The 19,562-nt window shown below is 41.1% G+C and overlaps 1 protein-coding gene across 2 annotated transcripts in view; it reads left to right on the top strand.

The window, feature by feature from the left end:
- Window positions 1-19,562, top strand: part of LOC148394180 (contactin-associated protein-like 5) — a 79,277-nt gene that overhangs the window by 49,086 nt on the left and 10,629 nt on the right. For both annotated transcript variants that reach the window (XM_088383335.1, XM_088383336.1), the window contains exons 10-19: window positions 2,303-2,579; window positions 2,734-2,877; window positions 3,415-3,568; window positions 10,170-10,276; window positions 11,882-12,001; window positions 13,167-13,367; window positions 17,094-17,250; window positions 17,714-17,841; window positions 18,219-18,389; window positions 19,304-19,522. In XM_088383335.1, coding sequence (XP_088239461.1) covers window positions 2,303-2,579; window positions 2,734-2,877; window positions 3,415-3,568; window positions 10,170-10,276; window positions 11,882-12,001; window positions 13,167-13,367; window positions 17,094-17,250; window positions 17,714-17,841; window positions 18,219-18,389; window positions 19,304-19,522 — 1,678 coding nt within the window. The remainder of the gene's footprint in view (window positions 1-2,302; window positions 2,580-2,733; window positions 2,878-3,414; window positions 3,569-10,169; window positions 10,277-11,881; window positions 12,002-13,166; window positions 13,368-17,093; window positions 17,251-17,713; window positions 17,842-18,218; window positions 18,390-19,303; window positions 19,523-19,562) is intronic.

The following is a 19,562-nucleotide window of genomic DNA, read 5'->3' as shown; positions in this document are numbered from 1 at the left end:
CTCCACGGGGTTACCGGGCTCTCCCTTAGGGATAGGCTGAGACGTTTGATCACGTGGGCGGGGCTTTGAGTTGTACCGCTGCTCTTCCATATCAAAGTGAGCTGGATATGGTGGCTTGGTCACCCAGTCACCCTAACCCAAATGCTTAAAGGATGCATTGTAGAATTTGTACTTGTGTGTTACAGGCTTTACATCACGCTGTTAAAAAAACTTATTTTGGTGTGTTAGTAATTAATACTCAACATGCATTGCTGTTATCGCAATTATCACTTTTGGTTTTTTGCTATCCATGTCTCATGTGTCATTGAAAACTGCTAATTGCAGAGCTTGGCTTGATCTGTTCAAACATGCGTAGCGGGCTGATTTCATGCTATTTATCAATTTTTTTTTACGTAGAGGCGTGAAAATTGCGTAGAGGCCTCTGGACCGGAAATTTGACATGCTATAGATCCTTGGAATGTTTTGACCAAAATGTTTTATAAAGATACGCGGGAACTGTTTAAAATTGGAATTACAAAAACACGTCTTTTTAGAAGTTACCTGCTGAGGATCATTTCAATTCTTGCTAGCCAAAAGAGCAGCACCTACAGGTTGGGTTTTATATTATTCAAAAATACCTCTCCACGTTCTTATTTTCTCTTGGGAAAAAAACTAAACAAAACAGATAAATATAATTTTCTCACTTTTATAGATGCTATTGTTAATACATGGTCATTAGAGAGTGTTCTGATGAGTCCATTAAACACAACAGCAGCAGGCAAGGGGAAAAAAAAATCTCTCAGATGAATCAAAGTGTGGAGACTCACTTGGTGCTGTAAACGACTTCCCTGCACAGTATTACAGATGATCTTACGGAATGTGAAGATGGCTTCTTTGATGATGATTACCGTTTCAGCAGACTGACGTTGCGGTGTTATGTGCGTCCATGCTTATGCTCCGGGGAACTATGTGACTTTTACATCTCTCCCAGTTGACTCGTTTCTCTGTACGGCCAAAAATATAGTTTTATTTGTCTTTTACAATTGAAGGATTCTTCCCGACGCCCAATATGCAGTTGAGTAAAGGAAGTTCCCCGGCCACAATGCAATGATAGCTAGAATGTCACTCTGAACAGAAATATCATGTCTCAGTGTATTTGTGTTGTTTTTTTTTTTGTATATCTGGCTAGTAGTAACTTTCCAGTTCATCAACAAAGAGTGCTTTTATGATTTCAATACGAGGTTATTTGGTTTGTGTTCTGCTCTGTTAGCAGCAATTATATAGAGGCCTCTGCTTACCGTGAAATTATTTGCGAGATATTTTCCACCCCACCATGGAGGATAATATTGGCTCCAATTAGCATGTTCTGAGAATGACGAAGGTGTTGTGGTTGTGAGTGTTGCGCCTGGACAAACCATTTTGGCGAATTAGCGGGAGATGTGACAGCTTTAAATGAGATGGTGTTACCAGAAAAGATCAGAGTTGGATTAGTCAAACCAATTAACTACATTAGAGAACAAGAGATGTGTCAAAATGTCAGTTTTTACAAAGATAATTATGCTTCAGTCTTGATGGACAATTAAAATGAATTCTTCATAAAGTTCTTTAATTTCATTTGGCTGTTTTATCCATCACTTGGGAAATGAGTTAGTATCATCAGAGCCTTTTATCTATATTTGGTAGCTATAAAAAAAAAATGTACCTGTTCTTTGGATGGCGGAAAAACATCACATTGGGAGGTGAACAAATGTTAAGAATAACAGTTGAAAAAAATTATTTCAAGCAAATTTTGTGTCATTTTGCAAAGAGATCTGTATATGAAATGTTGACCTGGCTGCTGTAGCACTAGCATGCAGTAAATACAGCCAACTGAGTACGCTGCGTATCCACCAGACTTCACAAAAGGGAATAATAATATTCCACAATAAGTCTTAGATTTATGATGACATAAAAGTGTCACGATTTTTCATCAAAGGCGTACAACTCTACTGTCTGCTATTGCACCGCAACAGTTGGATCTTAATTATATGGAGAGTGAGAGAAATCCAACTGACTTCCCAAATGGGAATAAGACTACCCCGGCAAAAGTCTTGGATTTATGATGTTTCAAATGTGTCAGACCTTGTATCAAAGCTGATTCACTGAAACGGTTGGAGTTTAATTATTTTGGTCCGGGTGAGAGAAAGGTTTCACAGGCGGTTCTTTAGCCATATGTTCCGTGCCCGAGCATGTCAACTTGATTTCCATACAAATAGAATTCATTCTCACATGAGACACGCTGTCCTAAAAAGAGGCGTAAATTGGTGCCTGTGTCACACTCCAGGGCAACGTGACCTTCTCGTGCTCACAGCCCCAGCTGGCGGCTTGTACCTTCCTGAGCGCCAACAGCAGCTTCCTGACACTTCCGTCAGCGGCAACGGGGGCGTCTGCCACCGGGGGCTTCTCCGCCCGCTTCCACTTCCGCACGTGGAACACCGAGGGGCTGCTGCTGTCGGCGCCGCTCGGCTCGAGGCCCCGGAGATCAGAGTTGCGGATCCACGATGGCCGGCTGCAGCTGACCCTGCACGACTCCGGGCGCGAGTCAGAGGAGGTCTCGCCAGGTGAGCGGAAAGGTGACACGCAAACAGAATTTAATCAGCTTGTAAAAGAGAGCCCTGGAAATAACATCAATTGCCGTACGCTCGTTGCCGCCTTGAGGAGCGGAAAGACAGAACAAATAACTCTTTGGCTGTCATCTCATTGGTTCCCTTGCAGATTACACAGTCAATGATGGATTGTGGCATTCCGTGAGTCTGGAGACGAGCAATTTCCTCATTCGTCTGACGGTGGACAGCGAGCCGCCGTCTGAGATCGAACTGTCGGCCGCGCTTGAATCCAGAGGCAACTTTTACTTTGGAGGTTGGTGTGCATGAGGCTTTTTTTTTTTTTACCCCCGTCTGCATAGACCTTTTCAAAACATTAGTCAACAAAAAGCTCCAAGGTACCTTTGTTGTGAGTGACTGCTACTGACCTTGGGGCTCTTAGAGCAAAAAAAGAGTCAGAAAAATGGAACAAAAGATCATTGGAGGCAAACTAGTATGGAGCACATGCAGCATTACAAAAACTGACAAAAGATTGTAGGCAGTGGTCAAAGTCAGGCTTTTCCAGAGGAGTTGACTTGGAGCTTCACCAATGGTTAGCAATTTACGTTTATCATGATGAAAGACAACTGCCGTTAATCCCAGCTAAAAATCAACTTACCTGCTGAAATGTAAATCAAAGCTTCCATTCCAAGAAAGTTGTATCTCCTCTGACATGTCACATTCAAAGTAACATGAGAGAGAAGAAAGCTAAAATCATTCAAGGTTCTATCTTCTACTACCCGGAAGTAGGCCTCCATGTGATATTATGATGAAAATGTCTTCAGCGCAAATAAAACATGTCTTTTCCTTCCAGGCTGTCCCACTGCCGACTGTCCATCTCCGAACTTCCAGGGCTGCATGCAGCTCATCTTCATCAACGGCCAGCCAGTGAACCTCAGCCATGTGCAGCAAGGCATGCTGGGAAACTTCAACCACCTTCACTTTGACACGTGTGCCATCACAGACAGGTAGGGGACTCGTTTTAATTACTCAAATAATGACCTCCACTCGCCATCCACTTGGAACAAATAAACACAACATCCCGAATAGGCACCTCCTCCTTTTTCCCCACAGGAACGTGAAAACAAGTCTTTAGTCTAATTACCGATTTTTCACACACTGTTAACTAAGCCCATTTCCACTTCAATCAAAATAGCTGCACCTACTGAGGAACCTAAACAGACCCTGAGATGAGCATTATCTTGCCACATGTTGCGGATTGAGTTAAATGTACACTATTATTACTTAGGATCTGCCTTCATGTCGAGACAGCTTCTTAAACGAGAATCAGCATTCCATTAGACTTTAATCTGTGGTTGTGCAGTCATGTTGTGTGTGCAGATTCTTGCTGTTTTCATAAATTTTTTACAATTATTTTTTTTGAACTTTGGTCTTGTGTAATAAATAGGATGGGCACTGGAATGTTTTCTCTATGATTAAGATCATTTGACTTTAATCCTACAGTATCTTTGTTTCTTTTTTTTTCAGGCCTATAATTGTCTAAAAAAAGAGTTTGATGCTAAATGTTGCTTTGGCATACACGTTTGGTACCTGATCCTTCAGTGGGGATTTTCCTGATTGAATCCACCTTAAACCACCACTAACATGTTGCAATTATGAAATATATCATAAAACCACAAGCAACCATGTCCAGTACATCATCAGGAGCAGTTGACAATCAATAATTTTCCAACATGAGATGAATACAAGAAATATAAATTCTTCATAGGCAACAGAAATATTGATTGATGTGAACAAGAACACTACAGACGTGTTTTGCGAGTCAAAGTTGGCTCGAAGCTCAAAGATCAAAAAATGGCCCTGGTTGGCACTGTAGGGGTTCATTGGGCATCTGATTGGTGAAAGAAAACGAACCTATGGCCAATAGAGCTTAAATTAAATTGGTCAGCACTACAGGTTCTGAAGGGCAAATGAGACTGACAGGGCAGCACATACTGAAATAAATAAATAAATAAATAAATAAATATACAAATAGTATTGCGCCTCAACACACATCCCCAAAATCATGTTCCAACGGCTAATTTAATCCACTGAAAACGTGCAAATGTAATTAATTTTGCTCTCATTGATTAGATGGCACAGACATAAACGTCCTCGCTGCCAGCGGTGCCCATCAAACCGTATGACGCCGAGCGTGGGGGTGTTCGTAGACACTGTTCCCCCTAAATGAGTTACTGCAGCCACCCTTACTGCCCCAGATCCCTGCAGAGAGGCATTTCCGTGCCAAACGTCATTATTATTATTTTTAGATCTAGGAGTAAAGACATTCACAGTGCGCTAAAAGTTCCAAAATACATACTGTCACATCCTTTGTTGTTGAAGTAACACGCTCCTGTTGGCTATGCCAAGTGCACTCACTTTTGAACTTGGCCTACTGCTCACCATTTCCACTACAATGTGCAAGATGGTCCATTTTAAGACAAATGCTCAAAGTGTTCAAATAACTGTGGATTTAAACAAATGGCACAATGCAATACGGCAGCAAATGTATGCCAAGTGCAGTGTGGGAGTCGACGAGCGAACCACTGCCCGATGGCGGCGGCGGCGGCGGCAAGCGCAGTGACAGGAACATCCAATTAAGCAGCAACAAAAAGCGGGCGGCAGTCTTCCCTGGCAGAGGTCTATGCTAACGAGCTTGCTACTCACCGCCCGGCGTGTGCTGCGTCATCGCTCATTAGCTCGCTCAGCTGCAGGGCTGCTGAAACAGGTGCGACGGGCCGGCCACCTTTCGTGAAGGTCCGGATATGGCTGGGAATATTCGTAAAGCTGCTGTTTTTCCTCCTCATTAATTCTCCGGGGAATGTTGCTCCTTTCCAGCTTTTTTCCCTTTGGACATAGTGACTACCAACAGATAGAAATGCACGCATACTGATTTCAAACTCTCTTTGTTATCTCAGCCATACCTTTGATTCACTGAGAAATTTGAATACACGGTTTCAAAATATCGGCCCCATTAAAATTGAAGATTATAATGGTATATACACAGTTGGGTTCAGAATAATTTAAGTGCACTTTAAAGTTGCCTATTGTGTGTGTGTGTCTGTCTGTCCGTTCGTCTGTCTGTGTCTGCGTGTGTTTTGAGATAACCTTTTCAGTCGCTGCGCTATTATTAGCTTCAACAACGCAATCTTTTCATTTAATAATGTTGCGTTCATTCTTTCAATTTTTGTCGAAAGCATTTATGTTTCTAAATGTCACCTGGATTTCACTTGGAAAAGTTAAGTCGATTAATGTGCTTTTTTTTTTTTAAACTGTGCATCTTTTATTAACCTAGAATTTGAAATGAACAATAGAATTGAATTAAATTAACTTGAGGTTTTTATTTCCATCCAAACAAATGGATACTGCGCATGCTATTCCAAACTAAGGACATAAAGAAAGTTCTTATAATATTGAAATATTTCTTATTCAATGGTACTAAGCCTATTCATGCTAGACAATTTCAGTTTTGAATACATGGGACTACTTGACAAGGTCATGTTGCCTTATGCTGAAGAGAAAATTGCCTCTGAAATGGGCCTTTCAACAAGACAGCGACACAGATTCACCATTTCGTAATGCATCCAGCCTCATTATTAAAAAGTATTGTTATCGCTGATACTGGCCCTTTACTTTGGCCTACGACAGTTCAAATAATCCAAATCGAGAACTCATACGTTTTCATTTTTTTTCTTCATGTGTTGATTTGGACGAGATGTGCAGTGTTTCCAGTTGATGCATAGAAATATCTATTTATTTATTTATTTGAATCACTCTCAGCTATAATTCTGAACCTTGGTGGGAGATGCACAATCTATTTTAGCCGAGCAGGCAGGACATGTGCCGTCCTTCACAACAATGAACGTGTACCTTTTAACGATGGAAAAGTGGAGAAATAATCAAATTTAATAACAGCAAGCACGCGCTTTACAGCTTTTAAGGCTACTGCAACGTTTATGGCCCATTATGCAGCAAGAAACCGAGGGCCAAAAGTAGCACTTAACATAAATAACTATTATGTCGTCGTCCATTAAGGCTTATTTTTAGCTACGGCTGAGGCTACCTGTGTGGTCGGACCGCACTGCAGGTGTTCCTAATGTTTTGGTGAACTTATTGCGCTGCATAAAACAATAGAAACAACTGTCAGCAGGATGCAGTGCAGTTTTATCCAGCGATAATGGAGGCAATGTGTCTTGCAGGAGATAAAACACGTAGCATTAATCAAGCCTGGCTGCTAATGTAATGCTAATATTTCCGCTGCGGATAAGATATCCTTTGTTAATCATGTATGGGAATTTAATGAAAAACGCTTTGGTTCCTCTGGGGATTGAACCCAGTAACTTGTGTGTGTAGTACACCTGCACACATACTGTGTTAATGTATAATTTGGGGAAAAGATTATGGGCGGCGACTGGTTAGTACAGCATCCTTGGAGTTCAGAGGTCATGGGTTCATACCCGCTTTCCTGTGTGGGTTTTGCATATTCTTGAATTCCTGAATCATGAGGGCTCCAAATTGTCCTTAACGAGTGTGAATTGTTGATATATATGTCGTGTGATGGATGGATGGACGGGCGGGCGGATAGATGGAAAAGTTGAGTGGACTACTTGAAAAACAATTTATCTGAATTTGTTTTTAAATGTTGAAAAAACAAGAAATGTTTTATTCTATTGGCTACCAAAGACACGACTTCCAAATTCCAAACAAAGCTATTGTCACTTTGAGCATTTCGATGGAAGAAAATAGACTCTCCAGTTTTTTAGTCTTATAAGTCATGACCCAGAGATTTGAAAGAACATTAAGGAGCAGATGTGACCCTTGTCCACCATCGGGCGTCTGAAGAGGGGAAAGCGGTGCTTCAACATCAACACTGTTGACGCTGCTGACCTCGACTCGGTATGTTGTGAATTGGTCACAAGAATTCTTTGAATACCTACTTAATCCCACTAACACACCATGAGGACTCACAGTCTGGAGCCTCTGAGATAGGCTCTTCTATCTCTTGGGTTGAAGTTGCTATGGTGGTCAGAAAGCTCCTCTGTGGCACATCCCTGAGGGTGGATAAGATCAGTTTGTGGTTCTTAAAGTTCTGAATGTTGTGAGCCTGTCTTGGTTGATACGGCTTTTCAACATCTGGGTCAGTCCCTCTGGACTGGCAGATCAGCATCTGCACTGAAGTAGACTCTCCGTTGATGTGAAGAGGGACGTGACAGGACCCGAAAAACGATTCTGAGTAATTATGTTGATTTTTCGGATTTAGCCGCGGAATGGATCATTTATGTCGCGTGTAAGATATGTCATCATCTTTCTATCTTTAAAACGGTCTGAGGAAGTTCTGTTATTAATTTGGTATGTTCACGAAACATTGTGATCCACAATGCATGCAGAGAATAGCACACTCAATCCATCCGTGTCTCCCGAGAAAAGGACAAAAATAGTCCGTGATTAAGCCGCAATTGGATACCCAAGTCGTTTCTGACGCCTCACTCAATGGAAAGTGGCTGAAAAGTGATTGAAATTACAGATGTGGGATTTAAAATCAAAGATGGTGTCAATGAAGATGATATGTGACTTCTTTGTGCTGAAATCCAATAAGCGGCTGTCCTGGTGTCAAAGCGAGAGGAATTCCTTTAACAAGCCTCAACCTTTTACCAGAACTGGACAAGGACACTGTGAATTATTTTTTCAGAAGGGGTGGCTATGAGAGAATAATGAATGATAGTCGAGAGTGATCCAGTGGATTTGGTTCCAGGGCCAATTTTTATTTCCAGTAGTTATACAGGTGTCAAACTCAAGGCCCGGGGAGCAGATACGGCCCGCCACATCATTTTATGTGGCCCGCGAAGACAAATTGTGCGTCAAATTCGTGTGTTATTACTAGAATTGCAAATTGTCTTCACTTTTAATATCTTTTTTCAAAAATATTTGACCAGTTTTTACTTTTGAAAATGAGTTGTCAGTTTGTTTTGTAGCTTTTACTGTATATAATATGAGGTGCTCATACATTTATTTGGGTTGACAGTCATAATGGCCCTCCGAAAGAAGCTATGACTACAACGCGGCCCGCCCAAAAAAATGAATTTGACACCCCTGAGTTATGATATTGTTTTTGTGGACTGTATCATTGAGACAAAATGTCTTGGCCCAATTCAAAATAATCAAGTAATTATGATGGAAACGATTTAAGCAACAACTAGCAGCCTGCAATTGAGGGTTTTTCACTATTGTTATGTTTATTTGTACTAGTTTTAATGTTATGTGAGTCAAAAATTGAATATTATAAAACAATGTGGCTGAAAGATGTGTTCTGGATTGTCTGAGAATGAATAATACATTTTATGCGATCTGTGTGACCTGAGCAATTTTACATCCTCCATAAGTGGACATCTGCATGTAGTTCCTTACAAACATAATTTGTGCTCGTTGATCTCCTGCAAGAACTTCACCCAGCTAAACTATGCACCTCTCTCATGTGCTGAATGTAAAGGGAATGAAAGGAGCCGCCTCCAAACAAGTTGGCTGCGTTTGTGCCCACAACGTTGCCAAAGCCCGATTCTAACTTTGTGTGTCTGCAAAAATAGAAAAATGAAAGAAAACTCAAAGGAAAGAAAACTCTCCCTTGTGCATAGCTAGACCGTGGCGCTGTGCCCCCTGTGACTACGCCCCCGTAACATATGCGATTACGTCACGGCAAACTTTGTTTTGTTTTGTTTTTTACACCAGAATGCCTTATATTAGTAGAACTGTCAAAATGAATATCTGGGTGACCTCAAACTTTTGAATGATAGTGTCTGTGTAGGTAGAAATATTGTCAAAGAAGCATACTAATGCAAAAAAATATAGACTTGAGAATTGCTGACATTTTAAAAGCCATTGTGATTGTGCTCCATATGAATCAAAATCATATATACTTTGAATAAGGAGATGTATTGTGAACTTCACATTCTACCTTAATGTCAAGTGCTCATTTTCATCCAAACTGTAAAGTACTTGAGCAACTGTTTAATCTGAATATGACATTTTATTCTATTTAATAATGAAGCAAGAATTATTCATAAAGGATAAAACATGAGGCGCATAATAATAATAGTCTGTTTTGGTATTTTTGTTTACATTTAGGATATGATGGCAATGATTCATATTATGTGCAAACTATTCATGCAATGTTTTCATCACATTCACATGAAGTTACATACTTTGTGGTTTTATGTATCTAAATTTAATTAACTTGAGTAGCTAAAAAGAATAACTAAAATCACTCACCCTTAAGTCATGGACAGTAAAAAGACATGTCATCTTGCCTTCTGCTTTTTATGTCAGCTTCTGCTTTGCAAGTATAAATACGTTAACCGCTGTTAATCGTAAAATGCTTTCACACTCATTCTTAATATTAAATAGCGCCTAACCCGGCAATAAATCTTGTTGCACATACACTTTTTTTTTTATTTGCATTAATAATTGTCATATGTTATGAGGTGTATTTTTCTGAAAAGCTGCTCAAATTCCCACATGTTTTGTGTTAGGTGTTATCAATATTTTCCAATGTGTTGCTGTGATATTGTGTGGCAGATGCGTCCCCAACAAGTGCGAGCATGGCGGCCTTTGTTCCCAGACGTGGAGCACCTTTTCTTGCGACTGCTCCGGAACAGGTTACTCGGGAGCGACCTGTCACGATTGTGAGTTACTTTTGATTTTTTTCACCTTCATAGCTGTCATGCCGACATTCCCCATAATAAATATAAATAATATAAGTTTTGATTGTACTTGATGAGATGACTGAACACATTTTGTGGGTTCATCATGCGGGCAATAAACAGCATGGTTATTCGACTTTTTTACATATTTTTTAACATTATTTATATATTAATATCCTGTATCATCACCTTGACATTTGCCATGCAAATGTCTCTATCTCTTGCGCCGGAATACTGATTTACTTATTTTTCATGCTGGCAAACTCAAACCTCTTTTTTTTTGTGTGTGTGTGTGTGTGTAAGATAGAACATGACAGACGGGAGCATCCCTTGAATTAAAAATAGGCAGAAATGAGTATGTATTAAAAGCACGGCCGCCGTGGATGACAGGGTAGAAGAAGTAAAGCATCTTACTGTGAGGCACATATAGTTTACATTTTTCAAATCTTGATACTTCCACTCTTATCTACTGCTGACTTAGGAAGTGTAGACTCAAGTAACCCCTAAAACTTTTTCCACACTAGTCAGGAACATTGCTAAATGAATGCGTGGGCAAAATAATTACATTTGAAAAATCCCACACAAGTGTCATAAGGTTATACTTTAATAATATTTTCCACTGGTACTTACGCTCTTAACCAGTACATTGAAGCATGCTTTACCCACTAAGTTTGAACATTATCAATTTATATAAATTACGTTCAAAACAAACAACAAAGAGACAATAAACAGCGTTATTTTGTGAAACCTACCATCTCTCATCTTGGAGTAAAACCAAAAAAACTCCTGGATCAACATCAAAAATCACCTCAAGTGTTCCCTGGCTCAATGCCACAGGCTTTCATCCTAATCCGCTCAGAACTTTGTGGATATATCTTGTTCAAACAACAAACAAAAAGCTCATTGCCAAAGAAATATGAATGTAAAATGCTTTTTTGATGTTGAAGCTTCCCAGCAGAGCCATCACAAGTGAACGTCAACATTATCCATGACAGGGCTCCTATTTTCTATTAGTATGATCATTCTCCAGAAGGAATGAGAACGCGTTTAAGTGGCAGTAGCAGCGTTAAGTAGTGAATGGGTGAGGCGGCCGTGTAAAAATATAAGAAATGGCTCTCAGAATGGTGCAATGTATTTCTACACCACAGCGATCTACAATTGAAATAATAATCATGCTAACGGATGGATGGATGGATGGAGGGAGGGAGGGAGGGAGGGAGGGAGGGAGGGAGGGAGGGAGGGAGGGAGGGAGGGAGGGAGGGAGGGAGGGATGGATGGATGGATGGATGGATGGATGGATGGATGGACGGATAGACCGATGGACCGCTAGATATACATATTTTTGATGTGGGACTTTTCCCCATAACTATGCTTCATTTCCAAGTACAGTATCTAAAAGTCATCTTCTGGCCCTACCCTCTTTAAACCTGCTGCACAAAGACAGAGGTCAGCCACAAAGTAGCTGCGGAAAAAATAGATAAGGAAACGGTCGATGAAATCTCATCAGGGTCATAAAGTCCTTGTATTATTTTTCATTTCGAGTTAATGGGACTATTAGAGTTGAAAATTGTTCTTCCCCCTTTGCAGCCATCTACGAGTCATCCTGCGAAGCCTACAAGCTGACCGGCGGCTCCTCGGGCTTTTATTCCATTGACCCAGATGGCAGCGGCCCACTAGGGGCCACGCAGGTGTACTGTAACATGACAGGTGAGCCCATAATTTTGCTTCGTGGTATACTAAACCGAGGCCGAATGTGCGCAGTTATCAATATTTGAATCGATCCTTTGAACACACAAATGCTTGCTTTTGATGCCGCCCAGAAAAATTTCAACTTTGCAAAATTAGACGCACCACAGGAGGTGGGATGCTATTGTCTATTGTGTTTTGTTTTTTTTGTCTGTTTTTTTTTTCCCGCCTTAGCTTTACATGAAGATCCCACGACTTGACCTCAATTACAAAATACATCCGAGATGCAAATAGCTCTCAGCATGACGACCTGTCATGCATAATCATGACGTGAGCGGGGATTTTCTCAAAGGAAGTGTAAACACGAAGACACGGTGTACTGCAAGCTCAGTTAAGATAGAGTCCTCATCTAATTTCACTTGACAAACAAAGGATCAGCTAGTTGGAAATATTGTTTGTTTGCTATTTTCTTTCTTCGTTTTCGTGCGGAGGGGGTGGCTGGCAGGTGCAGAGGGGAATTAATTAGGTTTTGCACGGATGGTAAATGTCAGCGAATGCACAGATGGGCCTCGTCTGTGATGTTGAGATATGTCTGCATTACAAGCGAGTGTCATCCTCCAGCCTGGAGTACAAACCACTTTATGGTGACATTCACTAAATATATCCAGGGTGATTTACAGATTTGGATTTATTATTGCAAAACACATAATTCAATCCTGTACATGAACGAGAAAAGGAGCACAAGGGTGCATTTTCATTTTTTTTAAAATTGGAAAATAAAGATGCCAGGCTCTTTTGTTTGGAGATAACCAACCTGTGCAATGTAATATGCACCCCAGCTGTCAGTTCACTCGACACCTCTCTCTGCCGGCAGTCTTTTCAAGATTCATGACCAATTAATTTATGAGCGGACTGCAGAATTAGATGGTGCAACTGAGCCGAGTAATCACATTTGAAGCGTAGCATTATAAAACACACAGCTGCACTGAACGCAGGTTTAACTAACACTGGATGGGAAGGTTAATTATTTAATAGAAGTGACTTGGTGAGTCAGACCCGCAGCAGTAATTTAATTGTTGTTCCGGAACACAAACCTGCTTGCAAATGTATCTTTTTATGTGTGGGTAAATTGGGGGAAGTTGTTTGAAATACGTTGGTGGAGTCAGATGAACTTGTTTTTTGGTAGAAGAGAAAGTTTGGACCGTGTTGAGCCACAACAGCACCGCTCCGGTCCAAGTCCAGGCTTCATCACTGCAGAGGCCTCACGTCATGGTGCTTGACTACGGCGCCTCTCCGGAACAACTCCAAACGATTGTGTCAAGGTCAGAGCACTGCCAACAAGAAGTGGTTTACAACTGCAAGAGGTCCCGTCTCTTCAACACAAAAGGTGATGCCTGTTTTGTTAATCTCATTATTATACTGCACGAACAACCTAACCTACTTCTTAGGTGCGCCTTATAGTGCGGAAAATACGGTAACTGAATCAGTAGCATTTACCTTTCTGTATTACTGTCCAAAACCAATCAAGTAGTACTTGCTCTTTCACCAGGCCAATCAGGCAGCGATTTGCTAAAGAATAGCATGAATCAAGCATGTATTGAAATCGAAACCAATCCCTCCTAGTTTTGATTGTGAGCTATGGGGCTTGAATCAGAAGAGAAAGTTCTAGCTCCATCAACACAGTCGCTTAGTTGTAAGTAAAGATGTTTTGCTTCAAAATCTCCTGTGGAGCGATTCCAGAATGTGTCATTGTGTTTTGCCTGATTGAAACTTAAAGACACAAAGAACATTTGTGTGCCAGGTAAACACTCTCCCGACGACAGCATCAAGCGACTTTATGGACATTTATCGCGTTAATTTACAGGAAAGACAATCAACGACAGCTGTTGCAACCAGCCTGCCGGGTTTACAGATGCCTTCTTGTGCCAACAACAGATGAGCTCGCATCCAGGAAAACTCGCCTTGCCTAGTCGAGGAGGCTGGAATACGTGACCTCCTTCTGCCAGCTTTCCCGTCAGCCTCTGCCGTTCATTTAAGATGCAGATGTTGTTCAGGCATTTAATGTCCGTGTTGCGATGCTCGACCGTAGATGATTCAAGTAGCAGGTGTTCCTCGCTTCGTCTGACTGATGCTCGTCGCCATGCGGTCGTCATTAAGACAACAGTGAAGAAGTAATTACGTTCCAGAATTCCGCCAACGTCCTGCTGCTATATTTAGAGTTATTGTGCAAATGCAAGAGAGTCAAGTATTCACCCTAATGATATTGTGAGACACGAACACATTTTTCTTCTACTTATCGTGCAAATCCCAAATTGCCATCGCGTATACGAAAATTTATTATTCTTCCACTTAATAGCAGGTCCCTTTTGCGTTCTTTGGCTATGTTGTTGAAACGCTTTTTGCAAGTTTAGCCAAAATCAAGGCGATAAAAGGAAAGGTACCAGCGCACTGCGTCAGAATTTGTTTTCTTGTTTATTTTCAATAGAAGATTCCAAATTGAAGGGATAAAGGCAATTTGTCCAGACTAAGTAAGCAGTCAAATTGGTGTAATGACATCCTTTCTACATAAAGGACTAGAATCAGAGGATTATTTTATTATTATTATCTCAATTTGTTTATTCCTTTGGCATTTCGGCTGGACCTTTTTGAATAGCAAGCAATTTCACATTTCTTATCACCTGCATCGATTTTTACGACCTGATTGGAAGGCTATGGGCGTTCATTTGTCTTATTTTTGCTAGTGGTAAGCATTTTATTTAGTAAGCAGCAAAGCGGGCTTTCCAGTCCTCCACCAAAAGTTTGACATTTTCGCTGCAAATCCAATAAAACAACGGGCATGAAACTGATTAGTTTGCAGTTTGTATTTTCAGTATTTTCTAAGTGTCTAACACCCAGATTGTGTCGTGATAAACACCAAAGGGCTCTGCTATCGGACCTTGGAGCAGCACCTGCTCAACAAAATCAAGCTACTCATTCATTAATTTGCAGACTCGCCAAGGTTATCGCGACATCTCAAACAGAAAGTATTGATTGTCGCCTTTTCTTATTTTCGGGGGGCTGATTAGTGTTTTTAAAATAATCGGCACAGAAATCAAACCAATCAAGGATGGCAGCTAATGCTAAAGACAATGAGGAATGTTTTATTTCCAACCTTGGTAGCACAAACATTAACTTGCATGCTAATGTTACCATCACCCACATTGCTTTTCCTTGTTGTCTGCTTTTTTGTTGTCACTTACAAAGGAACTTTTTCTTATTTTGGTTTTAATAAGGCATTGGACTGTTAGTCATAGGTCATTGCATCCCATTCAGAGGTGATTTCAGAGAGAATTGCTGGTGTCTGAGTCCCACTGTGTGACTTAGACTAATATGACTTTTGTGGCCATACATAAATGCGCTGCTTAATGCGGCCCTAATGCATGCTGGATGGGCAGAGAGCACTGCAGCATGTGACACTTGATTATGTTTAGTGACAAGAGGCTTAATGGGCTTTTCCCTGCAAACCGGCTTCATTTGCAATGCAGGCTTACGTGTCTGTGCGATGATTGAGGCCGCCGTACTTAACCCCCGCAGAGGAGGTGACGAAAGGTCATTTTTTTTATGCCGCGGCATTCCGTTACATTCGCGGGGGGCTTGTTAGGCATCGCTAGCTGCTCCAACATAAGCGTTCTTTAAGCACAACCTTTGTGTTTGTGGAGTTGTAAAGTCACTTTGGATTTCAAGGCCCCAAATGTTAAGATGAAGCAGATTTTCTTCTCAAAGCCTTGCAGCTGCATTTAAGTATCAATATTTTACAAGCAAATGAACCTAGTGAAGGATTTTAAACTTTAAAAGAGTTCCAGATCTCATAGCTTCTGTCCAAATGCATTGGTATAAACCCCCTGCGCATGCAAGCTGAGGACTGTGCAGATTTTAAAAGCATCTTCTGTATCTGCTCCTCTAAATTTAAACCATGTGAAAAAGAAACTTGAGATGGACAAAACATAGAAAATACAGCTGAAGGTCAAAGTAACCCAGTCGTGACTTTGAGTATCCTCTCGGGTCTTTGTGGCAACAAAAACAAGGGACCGACTCACAATGGTGAAAGAAACGACAATTCTGATCAAGTGTAACAATATGCCAGATGGTGTCTGAATTCTGGCTCGGCATGATGATCTTTGGCCCGTTGCCCAAACTTCTAAGGTCGAAACCTTCGTTTTGTCCTTGCGAAAGTAACAACTGGGTCATGCTCGGGGATGTCTTCTGGGAATCAGTGAACAGCGTAGCTGCAACTTAACGGATAACCTTCACCTTTTCACGTCAGGCATACCTTGTATTGCCAATGTTGTCATAGTAGCGGTTTATAGCTGTGCGATATTTTTTATACACTACTTAATGCTCAAAACCATGTTAACACCAAAGCAATCTGCTTTCCTTATCGTTGGCGCCCTGATCGGATCACTGATCAAGATCACAGTCAGGGATGACCTAATTTTTAGGATACCAGCAAAACATCTGCTACGAAACCCGTTGGAAGCGGCCATGCATTCCTCGTTCGACCATGTCCACTTTGCAAACCTTGAATCGTCTCCAAATCAAACGTCAGTCGGCTGATCGGGGTTAAGACTGACGTAATTTCTATTTCGGATGCTGGAATAGGTGAATTGCAGTGTCAATTTATAGGGAAGAATTATTCACGGATTTTCGCTATTCACGAGTTTGGTATTAATGCTAGATTTTGCCAGATTATTAGTGATTATCTGAACATCTGGTCAGTTGCTGTTGATGGTAGTAGTCTGTTGTTCTGACAACGCTCCTACTGGGGACACTTAATTCGCACATTGTATGTTTTGGAAGCCATGCCAAGGACAAACTGTTGGCACGCATTCCCGTGTTGATACTTGAAAGACTGTCGAATTTTCTCCTTTGTATAAAACTTGGCATAGCGGCTCGATTTTGCCTTACAACTCGATGATCGCTATCTGGTCCATTGCTGTAAATTGAACTCTTGTCCTGTTTTAGGGTTCACGTCAAGGATGAATTCTTGGCATGCATCCATAGAAGAGAATAGGCACCTTGGTATAACTGTTCGATTTTGCTGAAGTAGACGATTTCTGCTTTTCTTTCATGCTAGATGGCAGTCCAATGTCTTGGTGGCTGGACCGGCACGGCGAGAAGCGGAGCTACTGGGGAGGATTTCTGCCGGGAATCCAGCAGTGCTCCTGCAGCCTGGAGGAGAACTGCGTGGACATGAACTACTTCTGCAATTGCGATGCCGACGCTGACATGTGGTACGTCGCAGTGATCTCGACATTTGTTTTCGTCCATGATGTTGTTGTGTACGTTTTAAAACAATGTCAGGAAATGCTAACGATATGTGGGACGATTCAATTTGAAAGCTGAACCCCATTCCATTTTGAAGATATAGATGAAACGAAAAGTATTTGAAATTTTGTGAGAAGCAGCTAAACCTTCATTTGAATTTTGCTGTATTAAACGCTTGGAGTGTCTGCATTTTGTGCGTTAATCCACTCCAAACTCCAAATCCAGCCCGGCTTCAGCTCTGTTTGCATATTTCCAAAGGCGCTTGTCTCCCTCGTGATGAATTGCTTTAATGTCTTTACTCTGCCTTCTGCACTAATGTAGAAGAATGGGAGCCTTTATCTCGATACCCGTCGAGGCGCCCGGGCCCTGAGGGACACCCCCCTCTGTTTGTGTTTGCTTATTCACTCATTTGTTCGATGTCTGTCACAGGGCCAACGACACGGGCGTCCTCTCCTACAAAGACCACCTACCAGTGAGCCAGATAGTGATCGGAGATATCGGCAGAGCCGGCTCGCAGGCCGTCTACCGCATCGGCTATCTGCGTTGTTATGGAGACAGTAGGTGATCACTCATATCCTGGATGAAGACCTTGGCCAGAGGCAGAAAAATTACTCTTAGAGAAACTTGACTTGGCCATCAGTTTAGAGATTGGAGTAGAATTGACTCATTTGTTCAAGTTTCTATCAGGGATTTAAACTATAATGCAATGTCAAGTGGTACAGTTCGGTTTGCAAATAACCATTTGAGAAATCAATTTGGAGAATAAAAAAGTTTCCTGTAATGTAGAATATATGTATATAAATGCTCTTCTGGGGAAAAAGGGACTTTATTATTATCCGATTGAGGCTTAAAAATTAACTGTGCATGTAAATTTCTTATCATTTTTAAAATGCAGTAAATCTTTTCATAATAGTGCAACTCATTTCTCCTCCAGGGTCCATGTGGAATGCAGCCACTTTCTACCAAGAGTCGTCTTACCTCTATTTTCCCACCTCAGCGGCCGAGCCTGCCTCAGACATCTCCTTCTACTTCAAAACCAGTGCTCCCTCTGGAGTTTTTGTGGAGAGCTTGGGCCTCAAAGACTTTGTCAGAGTGGAGCTCAGCTGTGAGTCAACAGTCATGCGCCATAGAGTGTGCAACAATGCACATAAGCACCACAGTTTTCAAACTATATAAATATTGGCCACACTGCATGAATAAAATTTCAGCTATTATGGCTTTTTAAACAACAAACTAAACATTATTTTCCAGTATTTGTCGTAATGCAATTTGGGCACACAAGTTTGAAATTCTTGATATTTTTCGTAACGCTACATTTGAAAATGATTTGAAAATAGTGCAAATTTTATTATTCAATTTAATTTGCAAACATTGTCATTATTATTACTATGGTTATTTGTTATTTATTATTATTTTAAATTAATTTTTTTATTCATGAAAAATAGTTCCCATAAAAAAAAAGTAAACTTTGAAAAGATGAAAAAGTATATTTAAAAAAAAAAAGTAGTAAGTGTGGATCCACTGTATAGGAAAACAGACAAAAAGAACTATTTATAAAAAAAGAACCAGTTCCTTTTTTCTATGACAATACAAATGCTGTGCAAAGCAACATACTATGGATATAAATATATAATAGACTTTCGCAGTATAGGGCAAAGAATGTTGAAAGAGCTTGAATTTGACCTCAATAATACAAAGCTATTGAGAGCGTTGAAATATTAGAAACTTCCATTGAGGCTAATGCAATCTGCTATGAAAATGTATGTAAATAATGAAAGAATGCACTCTGTGAAGCTTGTACTTGTCTGGCAGCATGACGAATGCACAGAGAATTTCTATTCACGAGCAAATGCGGCCGTGGATTGTAGTCGAGGTGATGGTGGTGTTATTTACTCTTGATTACAGGGGAGCTTTGCCGACAAATCTGAGCAGGGAGGGGGGTGGTTGTGCCATTATTTGCGTTGAGGGAAGAATATTCATCCGAGTCAGATTCATCCTATAATGTGTGTCTCCAATCAGCGCCGTCCATGGTGTCCTTTTCCTTTGACGTCGGAAGCGGTGCGGTGGTCCTGTCCGTCAAGTCGCACATGCCCCTGAATGACCGCCAGTGGCACTACGTAAGGTTGGAGCACAACGTCAAGGAGGCCTCGCTCCAGGTCGACCAGCTTCCTGCACGCTTCCTTTCTGCTCCCGTGGACCGTCAACTACCCTTGAAGCTAAGCAGTCAACTTTTTGTGGGTAAGATGGAGTCTTGTATATTCCAGCATGCTCTTTACTT

Source organism: Syngnathus floridae, chromosome 8 (genome assembly GCF_059516105.1).
Source record: "Syngnathus floridae isolate MCC-2025c chromosome 8, RoL_Sflo_1.0, whole genome shotgun sequence".
Lineage (NCBI taxonomy): Eukaryota > Metazoa > Chordata > Actinopteri > Syngnathiformes > Syngnathidae > Syngnathus > Syngnathus floridae.
This window is presented reverse-complemented; position numbering and strand designations above follow the sequence as displayed.